Source organism: Dasypus novemcinctus, chromosome 20 (genome assembly GCF_030445035.2).
Source record: "Dasypus novemcinctus isolate mDasNov1 chromosome 20, mDasNov1.1.hap2, whole genome shotgun sequence".
Taxonomy (NCBI): domain Eukaryota; kingdom Metazoa; phylum Chordata; class Mammalia; order Cingulata; family Dasypodidae; genus Dasypus; species Dasypus novemcinctus.
In genome coordinates this window covers 21,463,568-21,485,573 of record NC_080692.1, presented here as the reverse complement: position 1 = coordinate 21,485,573, position 22,006 = coordinate 21,463,568, and the positions used below count along the sequence as shown (strand labels likewise).

The following is a 22,006-nucleotide window of genomic DNA, read 5'->3' as shown; positions in this document are numbered from 1 at the left end:
ATCAATAAGCATTAGCTGTTGCTGCTAGAAAGCACACAGCGACACACCCACAGTCTTGGGCAAGGCAGAGATGATTAGGAAATGACCATGGCCGCGGTGCTGGCGGTAAGCCCTATAATGGAGCGGCGGCTCTATCCCGCCCAGTAAGGAAGCAGAGCCCTTCCAGTTTCAAAGATAAGAAAACTCTCTGCCCAAAGTCGCAGAAGAAGTTAGAAAAGAAACCAGAGCCCAGGCTTGAGTCCCAGTACAGTGGTCCTGAAGTCCCAGGAATTGGGGTGGGCGGGGGCCCCCTGGGATGCTCCAGGAAGGTATCTGATACTCAACCACCTCCTCGCCCTGCTGCGGTCGCAGAGGTCCCGCCCGTGCTGCCTTCTGAGCCCACCCTCAGGCCCCCGGGCCCTGCCTCGGCCCTTCGGTCCGCCCCGCCAAGGGCCCCTGGCACTGTGGTGAGGTGTTTCGCATCCTCTGTAAGCATTGCCTTTTTCCTTTTCTTTTAAAATGGTTTTCCTGTCTGGCTTTTCTGCAAGTGGACCCTCCCGTGGTCACCTGGGGATGGAGTCTTCTGTGGTGGCCGGCTGGGGACCGTCCACTCGCAGGACGGGTGGGCTGAGGTCTGGAGGCTGTGAGCCTGCGGGCCCTGTGGTCCGCTGCCCGGACCCTGGCCTTGCCCTTCATTCAGGAAGCTCCTGGAGCGCTGGTTACCATAATCCCTTTACCTCGCATGACAGGGAAACTGCAAATGTATAGTGCACACGGTTCCTGCAGATCCTTGACCCTACTTGATCCCCACAACGACCCTGCGAGGGAGACAGCCGGGACCAGCGTCATCTCCAGAGGAGGAAGCTGAGGCCCAAGAGGTCATGGCCCTTGGCCAGGATCACACTGCTAGGATTCATGCCAGATCCTCTGACCTGCCGGCTAGTACCATTTTGTTTTCTCTGATTCTTGGCACAAGCTCTGCAGAAGTCCTCATTTTACAGGCTGGACCACAATTAGGAAAAAAAACAACAACAAACAAAAAAACGGACCCAGGGGAAAAAAGTAGCAAAAGGCGATACCTGTCTGTAGATAGGACTTCCAAAGACCCTGGTATATGTATGAATACAGAGAAGAAAGAGAAAGCCAAACCACTTGCCTAAAGATATGAGAGGAGTCCTGGCTGATACACAGAATGCATGTCGGTACTTGCAAATGAAGTGAAAAATAGTCCTGCTCTTAGGAAGACAGGTCTCGCTGGGTAAAAGGCTAAGAATTCTTGCTGCTAGGCCTTAATTCAAGGTCCATCCACAGCACCCTCCACATGACTCTACAGTTAGCAATGGAACCGAAATTCTGTCTGAAAGAGGTGTCTGTATTCACTTACCTGCTTCCAACAGGTGCATCAATATAGAAGAGAACTCTAGCGGTTGCCCAGGGACCCCATGGCTCAGCCAGCCCTTGTCTCACTGTAGCATCCATAGCTGCTGAATCCCCAGCCCCAAAGTCAAGGAGCTGGAAGACCAGGGAGAAGAGTGGGGTTCCCCCAGAAGGAGCCCCAGGCACTGTGGTGTCTTGGTGGTGGAGCCGTCACGCTATTCCTGACCCAGGATCCTGCCAGGAGCTGGGGCAGCCCAGAGAGGTGGCAGCGACCTGTTTGCCTCCCTGGCTGGGCGCTCTGCCAGGACAGGTCCCTGTGGCCATGTCCTCTATGTCCAACTCGTTCTTAGCTTCCACCAGAGGCCGTCAAGCCAAAAGGGGCTGCACGAAGCCAGTCTTCAGCCTGCCCCGAGGAAAGTAAAGCATATGCACGCTGCTATGCACGTATCTGTGCCTCGGTTTCCTCTTCTGTAAAAGGGTAATAATCCCAGCATGGAATTATTTTAAGTATTCAGTTAATTAATATATTTAGAGCCCTTATCCCATTGTCTAGCACATAGCATTTAATAAATGTTTATTATTATTATTATATTGGCCAAAGTCTTGGTGGTCATGGGCAAACACTAGCCTGGGAGACCAGAGGCCAGGCCCTTCCCTGCAAATCTGCAGGGTGACTTTGGCCACATCAACTCAGTTCTCAAAAGAAGATGCTAAATGATCTTTTTTGGTTCCTGCCCCATCCCATTCAGAGGGTCTGAGGAAGCCCCTCTTCTCAGACTGCTTCACAAGGACACCCCGTCACACTATCCACCTACCAGGCATGGGTCAGATCAGGGGAAATTAAATGAAAGAGAGGCAAGGACAAAGAAGGACGAAGTTGCCTGCACAGGGGAGGAAGCCCACTGTGCGGGGAACTGGAACAAGGAGTCATTACAAGCTTAAATTAAGTTATGAATTAAATAAACCACTTAGACTGTTTTTTCCTTTCTATTTTGGGCCATTGTGCAGACACAGCCTCTTGTCCGCCAAGAACGCAGAGTGGAGACAGACACTTATTCTGCTGGAGGGGTGGCTGTGGGGTGGGGCCCGTCTGATGCCCTAACAGATACACCCTAGTGGTGTTTATATTTTAGAATCACCCAGCTCCCCAGGCCCCTCCACCCCCACGGCCCTGTCCCAGGCCCACCGTACCCAGCCATACCTCCATGAGTTTGCACGTGTCCCCTCAGCCTGAGCAGCCTTCCCTCTTTATTTTCCCTGCAGAAACCTGCTTGGCCCCACGGACCAGATGAAATACTCCTCTCCCTCCATCTGGCAGAATTAGTCTTTCTTCCTTCATGCTGCCAGCAGGATTGACCAACTTCTCTCTTAAAACTCTCTCCAGGGAGCAGGTGTAGCTCAATGGTTGAGCACCCGCTTCCCATGTATGAGATCCCAGGTTCAATTCCCAGGACCTCTTTAAAAAAATAAACCAAACCCCCTCGATGTTGCTTGGAAATTATCTGCGCACCTGTGTTGGTGTGTCTGTGAGCTCCTTAGAGGACCAAGTCCAGGGGCTCGAAGTCCCGTTCCTGGCACACAGTAGGGCTGCAATAAACAAGTGAAGGGTGAGGCTGACCCAGGGGCTCACAATGTCATACATCTATGTGCAATTCATAAAATCAGCTTAAGTGCTCCCACCCCCTGCTGCCCTCACCTTTGAAGGCCTCAGCCCTGTCCGCCACCCTCACGCACAGTTGTGGTCCACTCTGGCCCCGGGTGCTTGCCCCGACCGGCTCTGGGCACGTCTGCCGGCCAGCTGGGCTCTTTCCACATTTCCCTCTTCTTCTCTGCATGGACTTATCCACTTGGGGTGGGGCAGTGGGAGAGGCAAGAAGCCCCATGACGTCCGTAATACATCCGGCTCTGATGGAGGTCCCCAAAGACATCACTTCGCCCTCAGGGCATCTGCGGTTGCTGTGCTGCAGAGTCCTGGGGCAGCATGCTCCTGGGCCACGAGTGGCTCCCGGGGCCTGCTGACTGCCCCCGAATCCTTGCTTTGCCCTGTGGGCAGAGGCTCGGCCTGGAGGAGAAGGCCCCTGTGGCTGCATGCCCAGGCTGTCTGGGAAGCCTTGGCATCCCCTGGGGGCTGCGGCCTGATGTGGATTTTTTTTTTTTGTTTTTTTACATTTAATTTTTACTTACTTCTCTCCCCTTCCCCCTCCCCCACCCCCAGTTGTCTGCTCTCTGTGTCCATTCACTGTGTGTTCTTCTCTGTCTGCTTCTATCCTTATCAGCAGCACTGGGAATCTGTGTCTCTTCTTGTTGTGTCATCTTGCTGCGTCAGCTCTCCGTGTGTGCGGCGCCACTCCTGGGCAGGCTGCGCTTTTTTTGCGTGGGGCGGCTCTCCTTATGGGGCACTATCCTTGCCCGTGGGGCTCCCCTACGCGGGGGACACCCCTGCGTGGCACGGCACTCCTTGCGCGCATCAGCACTGCACGTGGGCCAGCTCATCACACAGGTCAGGAGACCCTGGGTTTGAACCCTGGACCTCCCACGTGATAGGCAGACGCTCTATCCGTTGGGCCACATCCGCTTCCCTGCATGTGGATTTTGAGTGAGGACACACCCACCCACGTGGGCCCCCCCACCCTGGTCGGGATATCTGTTTCAGCCATGAAGGACCCATACTTCAGGGAGCACGGCTTTTCAGAGCCAGAAGCAGCCGGTAGCAGTTCGATATGGTTATGAATTCCAAAAAAATAGATATTGGATTATGTTTGCAATCTGGTCTGTACCTGGGCATGATTAAGTTATGATTAGGGCTTTGATTGGTCCTTGTAATTAGGGCGTTGATACCCCACCCCTTGGTGGGTGGGGACTCACAGATAAAAGGCATGGCAAAGACAGAGTTGAGGGTTTTTGATGTGAGGGTTCTTAATGTTGGAGTTTTGCTGTTGGAGTTTGATGCTGAAGTCTTAAGCTAGAGCCCTGGGGAAAGAGACAGAGCTGTTCACCTGACAATCTGCAGCTGTCCTTGTAGAAAGAACAGGAGCTGACCCCAGAGGAACCCAGGAAGCCTGAACCCTCACAGACATCGGCAGCCATCTTGCTCCAAACGTGGAAATAGACTTTGGTGAGGGAAGTAACTTATGCTTTATGGCCTGGTATCTGTAAGCTCCTACCCCAAATAAATACCCTTTGTAAAAACCAACCAATTTCTGGTGTTTTGCATCAGCACTCCTTTGACTGACTACTACAGGGCCTGAAGGAAGCTTTGATTCAAAGCACAGTCTCAGACGAGCAGCAGCAGCTGGGAGAAGGGTGACCGGCTTGCCCAGGCCTGTCCAGGTTTAGCACTGAAAGTCTGGGGTTCTGAGAAACCCCTCCACCCCAGGCAAATCAGGACGGTTTGATGGCCCGGGATCCTAACTTTGCCCCCACCGGTCCCTCTACCCTATCAGCCAGGGTAAAATGAGAGCAGATCACCCAAGCCCCACCCCAAACCTAAAGACTCAAACCCTGGGGGCAGCAGCCGCCCAGTGGGTGTTAACAAGCCCTCCAGGTAATTCCGAGGCTACCGGGAGCTTGAGAACCACACCCTGCCCCGGGGGCGGGAAGGCAGGTCCCGGGAGAATGGAAGTAACTGGCTGAAGCAGGCAGCCTTGAAGGGCAGAGCCCGAGGGGTGGCCCAGCTCCTCCAGCACCCAGTCTCCCCCAGGACTCAGAGCAGGTTTTCCCAACTAGGTGGGAATCAGCCTGTTTGTTTGTTTAAAAAAAAGTATTGAGCAATCAACTGCTGTAGTCTGTGGGCACGGGCATTCCCATGGAAGGGCACCTCTGCGTGGACTTATTCACTTGGGGTGGGGCATTGGGAGGGTGGGTCCCTCCAAGCCTTGGGGCCAGAGGACAGGCAGAGAGGAGGGGGAGCTTCAGACTGAGAGCACAGCTGGAGCAGAGGCCCAGAGCGAAGGTCCAGCAGGTTTCAGGAGGCCCAGGAGGAGAGGAGCTTGGCTGAAGCCACCTAAGGGACGGACGCCTCCCTCTTCTTTGTGCTCAGAGGCTTGTGCCTGACTGTGAGACCCAAGTTGCTGCTGTCGAGGGGAGCGTGTCTCTGCCTTGCTTTCCCCGCATTGTCTAGCTCTAGTCCCTCAGGGCCACTTCCTCCCACTTCCCATCGGCGCAGGAAGTCCAAGGCCTGTCTCCTACAGACAGAAATAAACCCAGCTAGGAAGCTGAGTTCTCTTTCCCAGAAATCTCGAGACTTCCAAGCTCCCCGGGACCTTGGGGGAATTACCCAAGGCCCCGGTTCCTCTGTTCCCTGGCAAGGAAAGCGGAGCCCTCTTTGGTGTGTTTGCTTTTCTCCTCTCCAGGGGCAGCACTAAGCGTCCCCTCGCCTCCGGTCTTGCATCACTCTCTAACCTAAGGCGGCGGGGGCGGGGGAACCTGGGGTGTGACAAGGGCCTGGAGAGGGCAGGTGGGCAGCTCTTTGTCTTCCAGGTCCCCCGAGGGAGCACCCGGGGAGGAGGCCTGAGAGTGGCTGCTCTAAGGGACCTTTGCTTTGGGCCCTTCAGTCTGTCCTGGTCCCTGGAGGCGGGGGAGTTGACGGGCTTTGGAATCTTTCCAGTGAAATAGGCACCCCCCAAGCCTCCCTCCTCTAAACACCAGGCACCCTCATCACCCTAGGCCCTCTTCCAGCTGCTCCCCGAGGCTTCTCCTTTGAAAACCTACCCCGGGTCTCCACTTCCCCCCTCTCACATCTCTCTAGCCCACTGCCGCTCCCCCGCCCCCTCCCCCCGCTCCCCCAGCAAAGGGGAGCCCCCTAGTCCTCCTCCGACAGGGAGCTCTTCGCAGCCGTGGCCCGGCTCCCCCCCCCCCCCCTTGGCTTCCAGGACCCCGCGCTCCCCTGGCTCTCCCCCGACCCCGCACCCCACGCCGGCTTCCCGCCAGGCTTCCTCTTGCTCCACTCCCTTCTGAGCCGCCAGGGCTCCCCGGCGCCTGTCCCCTGCCGCCTCACTGCGCATGCGGCTTGCCTGATGGGTCCCCCCCGCTGTGCCCCACCGGCGCGCGTCCCCTGCGCTCCACCCCCACAGCCCCCGGCCCGGGGCAGCGCTCAGCATCTCCCTCCTGGACTTCAGCACCCACTTCCCAACCGGTCTGCGGGCACCCTGTCGGCCCCACCCCTTTTCTGCCCCCGCGGATATTCTGCCCGGCCAGTGGGCAAGTCCCGCCACAGAACTTCCCTGCTGGTTCTGCATCACCTTCAGGACTGAGTCCGAGTCCCTTAGCGACAGGGTCCCTGTGGACCTGAGCCCCTCCCCGCCCCCTCCACACACTGCACCGGGGGTCTTCAGAGAAGATTCACAAGACCATCCACTGGGGTGCAGGAAGAACTTGTTAGAATTTCTGCTCCTAATTATTTTTATCTAAAAAAGAAAAAACTAGTAAAAGTAAGCTTTGATAGTATTTACTTTATAGACTGAGAGGAATACTTGAATAAATTTCTAAATATAGAAAGATAAATATACAGGGTGTGTTCAAAACAACTTCAGTGCCTGACATCACCCTGTATGTGGTCACCCTGGCACACCATGCCCTCAAACAACTTTATACCCACTGATCTCTCTACCCTATCAGGGTAAAATTAGCTACTGAGTGGCAAAATATCCAAAATAAGTGATTTAAAGATGCTGCAAGTTTGTTGGTCTATCATGTAAGTGGCCACAGTAGTTGCTGAGGGCAGGGAGAGGGTAGAAGAGATGTGATGTGGGGGCATTTTTGGGATTTTGAGTTGTCCTTAATGATACTGCAGATGCTGGACCTTACACATCCTGCCATAACCCACTGAATGCACTGGGGGAGAGTGCGAACTACAGGGTAAACTATTATCCATGTGGTGCAGCAGTGCCCCAAAATGTGTTCACTGAGTGCGATGAGTGTACCACAGTGATGGGGGAGGTTGTTGGTGTAGGAGGAGTGGGGGGGGGTAATACAGAAACCTCTTATATTTTTTAGTGTAACATTTTTTGTGTGATGTATATATCTTCAAAAAAATACAATTTACAAAAATGATGTGGTGGGGGTGGGGAGTGGGTTATATGGGAACCTATTATGTTTCTTGTTTTGTTAAGTTTTTTAATGTAACATTCCTTGTGATCTAGTAACTTTAATTTTTAAAAAAATTTTAATCTAAAAAAATTAAAAATTAAAAAAAAATTTTTTTAAAACTACATCTGGAGGTGAGTGGCCCAGGAAGGGTATGGCAACTCCAAAATCATCTGGGGCCCAGGCTCTTTTACTTACTGTTCTGCCCTTTAAACCATGGTTTCTAGCTCATGACTCAATATGACTGCTTGAGTTCCAGCCATCACATTAGCATTTCAACCAAGGGAAGAAGTAAAGGCTAAAAAAGAGACATGCCCCCTCACTTTAAAGGATACTTCTGATTATTAGAGATAAAGAGGGGCATTTATTAACAGTAAAGGAATCAAATCAACGGGATGATCTCACAACCCCATACAGAACCTCAGATCTGTATGTACCCCCAGAAAATAGCTTCAAAATATATAAAGCAAAAATCGACAGAATTAAAGAAGGGATAGAAAAACTCACTGTCATAGGAGGTATGGCGGTTTGAGATTATTTTATGAATCCCCAAAAGTGAAAGTTTATGTTTGTAAACTGATGTGTTCCTCTGGGTGTGAGCCCCTTAGATTGCATGACATTCTGCTGAGGGGCCTTTGGTTAGATTGCTGTTAAGATTACTGTAGAGCTTTTTATTGGACTACATCAGTGAGGCAGGACTCAGGCTGAGTCCCTGCCCCCTTGCTGTGTCTGACATAAACAGACACCTGCTCGGACAGACATGGGAAGAGAGAGCTCTGCCATGTGACAGAGAAGAGAAGGTTCAAACAGCCGAGGCCCCGGGGAGAGAGGAGCCATTTGCCTGATAGCTTCCAGCTGAAATTGGGCAGAGCGCGGTCCAGCCGAGACTGTTCCAGGAGGCCCAGAAAGAAACAAGGCCTATGCCAGGAGAGAGAAGCCTCGAGAGGCCGGGCCCACGGAGCTCAAGAGGGAAGGGTGAGCCCGGAGGGGAGGGAAGAAGCAGAGGTCAGCAGCCGTCTTGCTTCACCACGCAGCACGTGCCAAGATCAACAGTTGCTGACTTTGGTGAGAAAGCACCTTTATGTTGCCTTGAGGTGGACTTCGCACAGCCTCACCACTGTGAGCTTCTACCACAAATAAATCCCCGTTTGTAAAAGCCAGCAGACTCTGGTACTTTGCATTGGCAGCCCTTTGGCAAACTAGTACAGTGGAGTTGGTGAAATACCTCTTCAATAGTCAATGGAATAAGGAGACATAAAATCAGTAAAGATATAAAAGATCCAAATAGTGCAATTTAAAAATCTGACCTATTCTGCACTCAGTGATGACAGGATTCACATTCTCTTCAAATGCAAATGAAACATATACCCACAAAAGGATACTTCTGAGAAGTTGCATGTGCCACCTCCGCTTCCATCCCATTTGCCAGCAGTTAATCACGGCTACACCTAGCAGAAAGAAGGCTAGGAAATGTGGTCTGCGCCAGGCGGCCAAGTGCCTAGTCAAACTTGGAGGATTCTCTTCCTAAGGAAGAAGGGGGGAACAAATACTAGGGGGTACCAGTGGCATCTGACCCCTCCTTCCTCCCTTCTGGCAGCTCTGGTCCTGAGAGCACTGCAGAGTGGGTGAGGGCTCGGACCAGAGGCAGAAGCCCCCTTCTCTCCTGGCTTTGCCACTTACTTGCTTTGTGACCCTGGATGGGTTATTTAAACTTTTCAAGCTGCAGTTTCCTTATCTTGCAAAATGGGAATAACCCTACTCTTTCTGTGTGCTAAATGCTGCCAATGCAATATATCAGAAGTGAGTTGGTTTTTACAGTGGGATTTATTAACTGTGAGCTTATGGGTCCAAGCTGAGAAAAATGTCCAAATCAAGCCATTGGATGACACTCTCTCCCTGAAGGTCTGACAGGGCACAGTGGCGCAATGGCAGCTCTGCCCATCCCTGCCTTCTCTTCCAGGCCACATTGTTTTCAGCTGCTTGCTCTCGTGGAATTCTATCTGCTTAGTGAGTTCCTCTCTGTCTCTGCAGGGTTTTGTTTTTTTTTTCTGTCTGTAGCTTTTTATTCCTTCATATAAAGGACTGCAGTAAGAGGATTAAGATCCACCCCGGGTTATGCCCTACAGGAACAATCTAATCAAATGGCCCTTAACTTATCTAACCAAAGTTTCACAATAGATTCAATTTAAGGACATAATTTTCTGGGGTTTACCCAAAATTCCAGTCAACACACCTACTTCACAGGATTATTGGAAGAGTGGAAGGAACAAGACAATGTATATAAAGGATTTAGTCCTGTGCCTGGCAAATAATATGTGCTCAAAATGGGAAGTGGATTTGGCTCAATTGATAGAGCATCCGCCTACCACATGGGCTGTCCAGGGTTCAAACCCAGGGCCTCCTGACCCGTGTGGAGCTGGTCCACTCACAGTGCTGATGCGCGCAAGGAATGCTGTGCCACGCAGGGGTGTCCCACACGTAGGAGAGCCCCACGTGCAACAAGTACACCCCATAAGGAAAACTACCCAGCACAAAAAATAGCGCAGCCCACCCAGGAGTGTCACTGCACACATGGAGAGCTGACGCAGCAAAATGACACAACAAAAAGAGACACAGATTCCCAGTACTGCTGACAAGAGTATAAGTGGACACAGAAGAACACACAGTGAATGAACACAGAGTAGACAACTGGGGGGGGGGGCAGAGGGGAGAGGGGGGAGGAGAGAAATAAATTTTAAAATCTTAAAAAAAATGTTCTCAATCAATGTTAGCTGCACAGAGAGTTTAAGCAACTTGCCAAAGGACACTCAGCTAGTAAATGACAAGACTACTTTCAGATCCGTGTATCTAGCTCCAAGTTGGTGCTGACTATGGGGCCTCCACCAGCCCCAGCACAGGGCCTCACATATGGCAGGGATGCTGCAGGGGAAAGAGTTTTGAATGGGGGCAGGGTGTCAGAACCTGATTTTAGAGAAGTCATTTTAAAAATGTGTGCCTTTATTCATACACATGTTAATTTCCATGTTCTTGCTGCAAAAACTGAGGGTCAAATTAAATGAGCCCAAAGGTTTCCCATCTCAGACATTCTGCAGTATTATCCTCTCTACCACCAATGCCTGAAATTTCACAATTAGAAATTTGTTCCTTTTTTGTTAAGCTCTGCCTTCTCCCCAAGAGAATACAATTTTCTCTTAGAGGGTCCTGACTCCTGGGCTCAAGTAGGTTTATCAGGACCCTTTTCTCAGCCTCCAAAGAGGGTTCTGGTGACGTAAGTCCAGTGGACCCTGGTTGGGAGGGGAAGGCATGCAGGGAGAGGGGAGACAGGTGAGGGCCCCCAACAGATAGAGCAATTCACTGAGGACCGGCAGTGGTCCAGAGAGCCCCGAGGCCCCCGAGGCCCAGTCTTGTCAGAGCCACCTGCAGAGCGACCGTGCAAGAGCTCCCATTCCAGTCACCGGCTGGCCCCATCTGTCAGCATTTTTTCACATTCTTGCAGGCTTCCTTTTTTCTCGTTCTGTATTTCTTCTACCACCCTGCTTCTCAAATGAAATGAAATCTTGAAAAAAAAAAAGTTTTTTTTTAACGAGAAGACTAAAGTCTTAAATTACCTTCTTTAAGGTCTGAAAATAGAAGTCCCCAAATAAGACAGCCACCTTTTCTTTTTCTCTCTTCCTCTCTCTGTCTCCATGAGCTCGTGAGCTTGAGATAAAAGGCAGAGCCGTGGCTCAGGATGAAGTCGTTTGGGCTTGGCCCTGCCCCAGCCCGAGAGAAGAGGGCAGGGGCAGCAAGGAGGGCCTGTTAGGGGCTGGGAGTGGTGGAGGAGGAGATGGAAGAGGGCAGAATCAATGCCTCACTGCTTATGATTCCAAAACCCAGGAGGTTCCTTAAAAGGGAATGACTTGGAAATACAAACCCTCCAGGAGTTGTATGTGCAGGTGCACAGGGTGTACCTGCAGCTGAAGGAGGAGGGGAGGAAGGCACAAAGGCCTGTCTCAGACTTAAAGAAGAAAGCAGGTTGCCGGGCACATGGACCTTCTCTGCCTCTGCCACCACCCCTGACTTCCTTGTTCCAAGTGAGGCCATCCTTGGGCATCAGAACAAGACGAGGGAGCATGGCGTAGGGGCAGAGCCTGGAGTTTCACCACCAGAGTCCTGGGTTCCAATCCCAGATCTAAGGCCCCTGCCCTGATCAAGACAGCAGAGTGAGACGCTTCAGGGCTCCAGCCCCCCACAGAAACGTTGAACAACCAGCGAGAACTGGCAGAAACATCTTCCTCAAAACTCCAAAAAAAACAATTAGAGACTGCAGGAACCGGGCAAGCCTCGACTCAAGAAAAGGCTGCTTAAAAGTGGCAAGACCTTGTGGCACCCTGGCCGGCCCCCACCCCTCACCGGCTCGGGTGACCACCAGTGGAGACCCCTGGTCCCAGTTCCAGAGGGAGCAGACCCTCACGTCCACCCTGGAAGCATATATGCATGGCCCGGTTTTCTGGTGGAGGCCTGAGGGACTCACTCCCCCGGAACTTGCCCTCATTTGGAAGGCTGCTCACAGAGCCCTCCTGTGGGACAGCAGCCAATTTGTGAGGCCTGAGCCAAGGGATTGCTGGCTATAGGCTATATAGGGCAGTAACAGTACTGTGAGGAAACTGTTTCACAGGGGAGAGGAGACACTGGTATCCATTCCTAGGGCCACACGCACAGGCCCAAGACAAGATGTACATAAAAAGGCCCAGGTAGGCACCCACACTTTGTCCTGGAGCTATGCTCTAACTCATTGTATGGATATGCCCTGAAGGGCAGTCGCATGAAGAAATAAGAATCTCTGGTAAGGGAACGACATGGATAAAGACTGAGAAAGGTGTTTTATTTTTAAGTTTCCTCCTAGAAATCAGTGAAAGCTCTGTTGTAACACTAGCTGGATACAAGCTTAAGGAACAGACACTCCAGAGTCTAAATTCCATCAATAACACGTTAAAATCAAAATGCCCAGGTTTCAACAAAAAATTACAAAACACACAAAGAAACAGGAAGTGATGACCCAGGCAAAGGAGAAAATTAAAACATTAGAAACCATCAATGAGGAGGATCAAACCAGGAACATAAAAACAATCCTAAATATGCTCAAAAAAACAAAGGAAAACATGGACAAAGAATAAAGGAAATCAGTAAAATGATAGATAAACATATACAGAATAGCAATAGAGAAATGGAAATTATGAAAAGGAACCAGAATTGAAGACCACCATAACAGAAATCTTAGAAGTTCCCTCAAGGTGTTCAAATGCAGATTGGAGCTAGCAGAAGAAAGAATCAGTGAAATTGAAGATTAGATCATTGAAATCATCCAGTCCAGGGAGCAGAAGGAAGAAAGAATGAAGAAAAGTGATCAGCACCTGAAGAACTTTTGGAACTCCTGTCATGTAAATGTACTTGTTGTAACAAACTGAAAACAGATTGAAATCAAAAGTTATTTCAGCATCTATAAGCAGCACCTACATGACACTTGTTTGGGTGCTCAATGCAATTCACTTGTTGGCTTAATCTGCAAGCTGCTAGTACAACCAGTGTACAATGACCAGGTCAAAGACCCACAACATCTTTTTTTTTTTTTAAGATTGTTTATTTATTTCTCTCCCCCCCACACCCCGGTTGTTTGTTCTCTGTGTCTATTTGCTGTGTCTTCTTTGTCCACTTCTGTTGTTGTCAGCATCATGGGAATCTATGTTTCTTTTCTTGTCGCATCATCTTGTGTCAGCTCTCCATGTGTGCGGCCCCATTCCTGGGCAGGCTGCACTTTCTTTTGCGCTGGGCGGCTCTCCTTAGAGGGCACACTCCTTGCGCATGGGGCTCCCCTACGCAGGGGACACCCCTGCGTGGCACAGCACTCCTTGCGCACATCAGCACTGCACATGGGCCAGCTCCACACAGGTCAAGGAGGCCCAGGGTTTGAACCGCGGACCTCCCGTATTGTAGACGGACGCCCTAACCACTGGGCCAAGTCCGCCGCCCACAACACCTTTAAAGGTAGAGGATGCCAGAGTCCCAAAAGTCCATCAGCCTGAGGGCTGAAGGAAAGCAACTGATCTTAGCCATATCAACTGAAAGATCTTGGGAGCCAGTACTGTGTCAGAGAGGTTCTAAAGCTGACGGTGAGAACAGCAGCAACCTCTTTGCATCACAACTCAAGCATTGAGTCTGGGAGTCAGGATGATCAGTTGTCAATCTGCCTCAACCGGACACTCATCAAAGCAGCATCTGCACTAGGTTTTTATAGGAAGTGCCCTTCTAGCTGGCATCAAGCCATTGGATGCCATATCCTCATACAAATGCTTGGTTTTCACTTGTTACAAAAATGTTTTTCTCAGGTTGTTTACATTCTAATTGTGGTCAATACTTTTACAATGTTTCATGAGATTCAAGATCGTTAATGTCATTTCAATACACAGCAACAACCTCTCTAGCATACCAATATATGCATTATGGGATTCCCAGAAGGAGAAAGGGGCAGAAAGAATGTTCGAAGAAATAATGGCCAAACATTCTCCAAATTTAACAAAAGACATGAATATATACACCGAAGATGCTCAACAAAATCCAAGCAGGATAAATCCAAATAAATTCACACTATACCATGTTATAATCAAGTTGCCAAATGCCAATGTTAAAGAGAGAAATCTGAAAGCCACAGAGAAAAGCAATGTGTCACATGCAAGGGACCATCAATTGGATTCAATTGCCAATTTTTCATTGGAAACTATGGAGGTAAGAGAGCAATGAGATGACATATTACAGTTGTAGGCACTCTTGATTCCCTGGTGTGGTGGTTGACCATTTTCACCTCCCTGTTAGCTGACCTGGGTAAGACCAACGAACCAGAGAGAAGGACTTGCCACTCTGCTGAGTCTCAGGGCCCAGCTGGCACATAGGCAGTCCAGAGATTCAAGTCTCCTGAGAATGGACCATCCCTAGTGCCAACCACAGGTTCAATAAAAGTGACAGAAGAGGCATGTGTAGAGAAGTCACATCTGAGTCCAGCTCCATCACACTCGGGAGCACAAATTCCAAAGTAGGACCCGCTGACATGGCACAGAGCTCCAAATCCATCTGCCAAGACCATATACCCTGTGGATCTCCATAGACTTCAGGAGAACCAGGACCTAGGGTTGTATCTACATTGGCTTTTTCTGGGGTCCTGCTGAGGTGTGCTTAAGCACGACTCCTCTGATGACCTCCTAACTCTTTTTGGAAGACTCTTAGCCATATCAACTCATTTCCTTTTGCCATTTCCCTTTTGTTCAAGGTCAAAGAGCAGTTTTTAACACTTGATCCAACATGTAGGCTGAGATATTCTGCTGGTCTGAGTTGACCCTTTTATTCAAGGTCTCTTTCTAGTTGCTTCTCCAGTTAGTGGTTGGTAGTAATCCCTCGGCACTAGGGAAGCTCATCACCGAATCAAGAGTGCCTACAACTGCAAGCAGAGGAAATGCATCCATTATCCATGTGGAATCTAAGCCCCCTCTTGATCTAGAGGTGGAGAGGACATCACCATCCCAGGGTCCACAGAATGGAGGAATAAAATATGGATTAGAGTGGACTTACCGATATTCTACTATAAAACTATTGTGACTACTAATAGAAGAAATTGTATCTGACAGGGAGGAAGTGGCCACAGTAGTTGCTGAGGGCAGGGAGAGGGTAGAAGAGATGTGATATGGGGTCATTTTTGGAATTTTGAATTGTCCTTAATGATATTGCAGGGTCAGATGCTGGACCTTATATATCCTGCCATAACCTACTGAATGTACTGGGGGAGAGTGTGAACTACAGGGTAAACTATTATCTGTGTAGTGCAGCAGTGCCCCGAAATGTGTTCACCGACTGCGATGAGGGTGCCGCAATGATGAGGGAGGTTTTTGGTGTGGGAGACGTGGAGTGGGGGGGTGAGGGTTATACAGGAACCTCTTATATTTTTTAGTGTAACACTTTTTTTTGTGATGTATGTATCTTCAAAAAAATACAATTTACAAAACTGATGTGGTGGGGAGTGAGGAGTGGGTTATATGGGACCTCTTTTTTTTTGTTTTGTTTTTTTATGTTTTTAATGTAACATTCCTTGTGATCTATTAATTTTTTTTAAATTTTAAAAAATTATAAGACCTGTATTATAAATAAATAATTTTAAAAGATGACATATTAAAGTGCTGAAACCAAAAATTGCCAGCCAAGAATTCTATATACAGCAAAACTGCCTTTCAAAAATGAGGGCAACATTGTGACATTCCCAGATAAACAAATGCTGAGGGAGTTTGTCACCATTAGAGCCCAGCCAACAAGAGATGCTAAAGAAGAGTTCTGTAGGTTGGAAGGAAAGGACAATAGGCAATAGATCAAAGCCAAATGAAGAAATAAGGATCTCTGGTAAGGGAACGACATGAGTAAATATAAATGCAGTTCTACTGTATTTTAGGGTTGTACTCCACTTTTTACTTCTTACAGGATCTAAAAGACGAACACATAAAATGTAATGATAAATCAGTGGTTTTGGACTCATAACGTATAAACACTTCATTTGTGCCTAGAATTACATAAAGGTGGGGGGACAGAGGGGTATGGGAATATGGTTTGTGTATACTATTGAAGTTAATTTGGTATCTAAGCTAACAAGAGTGTTACTAGATTTAGGATGTTAAATTGAAGCCCCGTGGTAACTACAAAGAAAATATCAGAGAATATGCAAGCTCTCAAGACAATATTTAGAGAACTAATTGCCAGGGATGGAGAGGAAAGGGGATTGCGGAGTTAATGCATAACAGGTCTAGGGATTCTGTTTGGGGAGTAATGCAAAGTGGTTTTAGTAATGCAAAGTGGTCAGCTTACTGCAGTGTACATGAGTAATCCCACTGACCGGTGTGCTTGGTTGGGAGTGGTTGAGTAGGGAAAGTTTATGTTGTATTTACGTTCCCACAACTAAAAAAACTAAAGAATTAAAAACTAAAGAGACAATGACACTTAAATACAATACATGATTCTGGAAGGATTGAATAATGGAAGAAAAAAAACCAAAAGGACATTATTGGGACATATGAAATAATTAGAATATAGACTATAAACTTTATATCAATGTTAAATTTCTTGAACTTTTTAACTGTTCTTAAGGTGGTTACATAAATGAATATCCTTGTTCCTAGGAAATGTGCATGGAAGTACTAAGTGTTCAAGGAGCACTATGGCTACGACCTCACTCAAGTGTTCAGAAAATAGACTGATAGCTGGATAGATAAATTAATTGATAGATTGACGGATAGGTTGACAGAATGATATGACAGATATGGCAGAATGTTAAAATTGGTAGATCTGGGTATCTGGGAGGAGTATGTTGTTCTCAATTGGTGGGATTTGTATTATTTTTGTCACTGTCCCATAAGTTTGAAAGTATTTCAAAATAAAAAGTTTAAAAAATAATAACTAACATTTATTGAGTACTTGGTATGTGCCAAGGACTGTATCAAACACCACCACAAGTAGATTTTCTCATTTAATCTTCAAAACAATCCTGTGATTACCCCATTTACAGATGGGGTCACTGAGGAATGAGAGGTAATGCCGTGTGATAGATCACAGCTTGAACCCAGGGCATCAGAGTCCAGGGTTTCTTGTACTTTTTCCTGCCAAGCACTAGGACTGTCTGGACCTGCTTCCTTGTCTGAAAAGTCAGGATCCAGGAGAAAACTGGGGGGAGCTGGGTGATTGTTGAGGTTCTTTCCAGCACAGATTCTTGGATTTGGGGCCCATGCCAAACCTATGAAGGCAGAGGGCCCATCCAGATGATGGAGAGTGCAGGCTTACCAATGCAAAGTAGGTATACCGAGTGTGGCTATGTGTGTGTAGGATGGGTAAACTTGTGTCCTACAATCCTGAGGAGATAGAGGAAAAGAGTAAGAACACAGGAAGGCCAGGGCATAGTCTACAGGAAGACTTGTAGGTTAGACCTGTGTTGAAAGTCAAGACCAAACTCCAAAGCCAAGATCTAGAAAGTTCTGCCCAAATTTACCTCCATTATGTGGCAAAAGCCTTTGCATTTCCCTGGTCTTTGCTTCTTGTGGCATACCCACAATCTCCTTCCCCCAGCCAGGCCAACTATTGAGCCCTTGGCATCACTTGAAGGGGACATTGCTAGAGGGTGGGAGGCACCCCTCTGGTAAATCCATGGATTTCCTAGGCCAGCATGTGTGTCTTCTTTGCAGGCCCAGGAACATGGCCCATTACAAGAGCGAGCAGGACGACTGGCTGATTGTCTATCTGAAGTATTTACTCTTCGTCTTTAACTTCTTCTTCTGGGTAAGTGTGTTCCCCACACACATCCCCTTCCCTGGAAGAATGAGTCAAGCCACCTTTGTTTTCTGTGAGTCACCTCTCTGGGGTTGATTTCTTCCAAATCAGAGACCACCCATGGGTAGATTCTGGCTACTGTAAAGCAAATGTGTACATCTGCTACTGAGGGGGATGAAAAGGATCTGGTCTGGTTGGCGTGGAGTCCACGTGGCATCTGACGGAACGCCTGAGTTTGTGTTCCAGCCTCTCTGCCCTGAGGGGCTAACTTGCTGCACCAGTGCCTTATGGGAAGTGTCGCTGCCCAATAATTGCTTGTTTCCCCCCTGAAGTCCTTGTGCCTTTCATGGTTAACATTTTCCAGGCCCAGGGCTGAGAAACAGAAGTCCAGGGAGTCTGGGGCTGCCGGTGCCTGTGATGGGAATGGTTCCTATGGCGACTCCTCTTGGGAAACCTGAGGGTGAACACTTTGGGATGAAGCTAATCTGTCCACTTGAGGAAATTTTCTGGGAGATGTGAAGCATTTCCAAAACAGCCAGACACTAGATGCATATATTTTGTATTACAGTCAAAGTCACTAAATGAGGAGAGCAGAAGAGTGCTAGAAAGGCAGTGGGATCTATTGAGCCGTGTCCTCATTGTGCAGCCTTGGGCAGGTGGTTTAAGCTGTCTGAGTTCATTTCCCCATCCACAAAGCAGGCATGATTTCTCACCTCTTGAAGTTTGTGTCAGTCAAGATTCTCCAAAGAAGTAGAACCAATGGGATATATATGTAGATAAATGACTGATAGATAGAAAAAGATGGGTAATTGATGGTAGATAATTGATGATGATAGCTAGATGAGTTAGATGATTAGAAAGATGATTAGATAGATGGTTGAGGATAAAGAGAGAGATAACAGGTAGATGATTAGATAGATGATAGAAGACAGATGATTAGACAGGGAGAGAGATGATTGAGTGATAGATGGATAGATGGATGGATGGAGAGAGAGAGATAGATAAAGAGACGTGTTTCAAGGAATTGGTCCATATGATATGGGGGCTGGCAAATCTGAAATCCAGGCCAGGGGGTGGAAACTCGGGCAGGATTTCTTCCTCTCTGGGAAACCTCAGTTTTTGTTCTTAATTAAGGCTTTTAACTGATTGGGTGATGCCCACCCACATTATGGAGGGTAATCTGCTTCACTTTAAATCAGCTAATTGTAGATGTTAACCACATCTATCAAATATCTCCATAGCAGAGGTCTAGTGTTTGACCAACAACGGGGCACCACAGCCTAGCTGAGTGAACACGGAAAATTAGCCGTCACAGGGTTGCTTTACAGATGCCCTGAAATGGTATGTGTAAAGTGCTCAGCCCAGTCTCTGCACAGAAGGCACTCAATAAATGTTAGCCATTATTAGTACGTGATATTTTAGAGTGTGAATGTTGAGTGCCAGCTCCCTGAAAATACAACCAAAGCGTGTGGCTAAGGCAGAGCTGAGGTTCCTGTTTACCCCCGAAAGGGTGGGTGCTCCCTGACAGTCCTCCTGAGTGCACAGAGGAGCACTTCACTGCCATAGGAGGTGGAAGGAGGAGGAGTTTGGTGTCCCACGGTGACTTCAGCTGCGGGCATGGTGAATTTGAGTTCAACTTGATCTGCATGGAGATGTCCAGTGGGCAGTTATGCCCAGGTTTAGAGCTCAGCCACGAGCTAGGCCAGAGCCACAGCCTTGGAGATTGTCCCCACCCAGATGGCAGTCCCAGCTGCAGAAAGAGGTGAGAGCCCCGCCGGGGGCGGGGGGTGCAGGGGGAGCACAGAGACAGACAACGTAAGGGGAGAGGGAATGAGACATGGCGGGGCAGGGGAGGCTTCCCAGCGGTGCACGGCTGAGTCTGCAGGAAACACCCATCCCAGTTTGCCCAGGCCTGAGTGGATCCCAGGAGGTGGGAATTTCAGGGCTCAAACCAGGAAAATCCCAGGTAAACGGGGACGAGTCAGTGGACAATGAGTCCCCAAAAGAGCCTGAGAAGGTGCCGTCAGAGAGAAGCGAAGAAACACCGGGGAGCCAAGTATCGTGGCGCCTGGAGATCAGGAAGTGGTCCACAGCGTGAGAGGTCAAGGATGCCTCAAGGCCTGGAACGCGGCCAGCGGGTCCAGCAGCAAAGAGCTCCTCGGTGACCATGGGCAAGTGCACTTTCAGGACAGGAGTGGAGGCAGGGGCTGAGGAAGTGGGGACCCAGGGTAGACAACCCCAGCTGGGCGATCGGGGCCCTGCTGGTTCTCACGGCTCTAGAACCTGGGCTGCGGTGAGGGTCTAAGCCCAAAGCACCTGCGCACGAGGCCCCTGGGAGGGAGCAGGCACTGGATACAGCGGGCAGCCTGGGGGTCCCTCCAGCCGCGGTGCACTCGGCGTCTCTCTTCAGGGTTTGCCTTTCTTTGGGAGCAGCGAGGAGAAGGACGTGTGGATGGCAGTGCGGGCAGATGGCCAGCAAGCGTGTTACGGAGCAGCTCTCCCCGCCTCAAGTTGAAAACAGCCCTGCCTGGGGGCCTGGCTGGCCTCAGACCAACTTCCCAGGGACCCCTCGGCCGAGTCGCCTCCTCCCGTGGAGGATGGTTGGCTATTAAGGTTCAGGGACAGGATGGGGTCCCCATGGCCCCCAAGCTCCCGTCACAGCTTGGCCTCAGTATCCACTCTGGGGTGGGGGCAGGGGGCGTCCTGGCACCCTGCCCCAGGACCTGCTGCCCTCTCCCCAGAGTAGATAAGGGCAGATTGCTGACCCATCCCATCGGGGCAGAGCACAACTTCCCACCGTTTACAGCCGGGATACAAAGCCCCTGGGGCATCCCCAGGGAGGAGGCGCTGTCCGGTAAGGACCCCCACCGCCCCCTAGGAGAGTTTCCCTCCCACGCACAGACACACCCCAAGTCCATCTGGGGCCCCACGCAGGCCCCTCTTACTAGACGCCCACCCCCAGCCCGCCGTGGTTACCACCTCCAGCACTTCCTCATGGAATCCTAATGAGCCGCAACCGGGAGCGTCCTTAGATACCCCCCAGTCTGCTCTTCACTGCCCCTCCTCACTGCCCAAATAGACTGAGCCCTAGGCCAGAGGCAAAGTGCCTGAGCTAGTGGCTTCCCTCGAACAGCGTCCTTTCCGGCGCATCACCTTGCGGCGCTCCGCGGGCGCGGTGCGGAGACCAGGAGGACAAGGTCTTGCTGGTGAAAGGGACCACTGCTGTGCCTAAGGCCCTGCTGTTAAAGCCCCTTTCCAGGTTATCTCGTGCAATCTCGGATCGCCCCTAATGCTCAAGGTCATTCTTATCCTCATTTTATAGTTGGGGAAAGGCTCACGGAGTTCAGAATCCTGCCCAAGGTCATGGACGGGCAATTAGCAAAGCCAAGCCTCACTCCCAGGTATTCTGATCCACGCCTCACCAAGAATTTTCAAAATTCCTTCCATGATTTTTATGAAGCACCTAGTAAGCATCAGTCAAGTGCTGTTCTACCTGCTTGGGATGCATCCGGGAATTAAAGAGAGTCCCCTGCTTTCGTGCTCTCCCGGGCTTCCTCTGTACCTGTCCTTTCACAAGCATCATCCATTTATTCCTCGTAGCTACCCCTCCTGGAGCTGCAAGCAGCACTCTAGAGCACTTGACAGACTGCAAAGCAATTTGCCCCACGTCCCCGAGCTAGCGCCCAGCCCTTCCTACCTTCCTCCCTCCCTCCATCCCTCCCTCCCTCCCTTTTCTTTTCTTTTTCTTTTAATCTTTTTTTTAATTGTCTTTTTTTTTTTCACAGCCCTAAGGGGTCTCATTCAAAAGTTTGGAAAACCCAGAGCAGTAGAGCAGTGTGAGCGGTCCCCAGCTCCCGACACGGGCAGGATTCGGCTGGCAGTGCCAGTGCCTGGACCTGGTGGTAGGGGTGAAGCTTTAAATCTCCCCCAGCTCCCACTTGAAGCACAATTTGAGGGTTCTAAGTTATTTTACACTCCAAGCGGAGTCTCACCACCACTCTGTAATTATCTTTATTCCCATTTTGTGGATGAGAAAACTGAGGCCCAGTTGATGGGCAGAGTCATGCTGGTTCTGGGTTTTCTGAGACAGAGCTCCAAGGCCCCCCATGCTCATAATCCTGGCCTTACACCCACAGCTTCGCTGAGATTTTCTTGGGATCTAAAATGTTCCCAGGGCTCCGGGTTGAACGTGGAGCAGGATGTTGAGCTGCCGTGGGTATTCAGACACGCGAAGTAG

At 49.6% G+C, this 22,006-nt stretch overlaps 1 protein-coding gene across 1 annotated transcript in view; it reads left to right on the top strand.

Annotated features, from left to right (window-relative positions):
- The window catches only part of TSPAN11 (tetraspanin 11), an 86,763-nt gene that overhangs the window by 24,706 nt on the left and 40,051 nt on the right, over nucleotides 1-22,006 (top strand). The window contains exon 2 of the mRNA XM_058282596.2: nucleotides 17,685-17,778. Within this exon, the coding sequence (XP_058138579.1) occupies nucleotides 17,695-17,778 (84 nt within the window). The 5' untranslated portion in view covers nucleotides 17,685-17,694. The remainder of the gene's footprint in view (nucleotides 1-17,684; nucleotides 17,779-22,006) is intronic.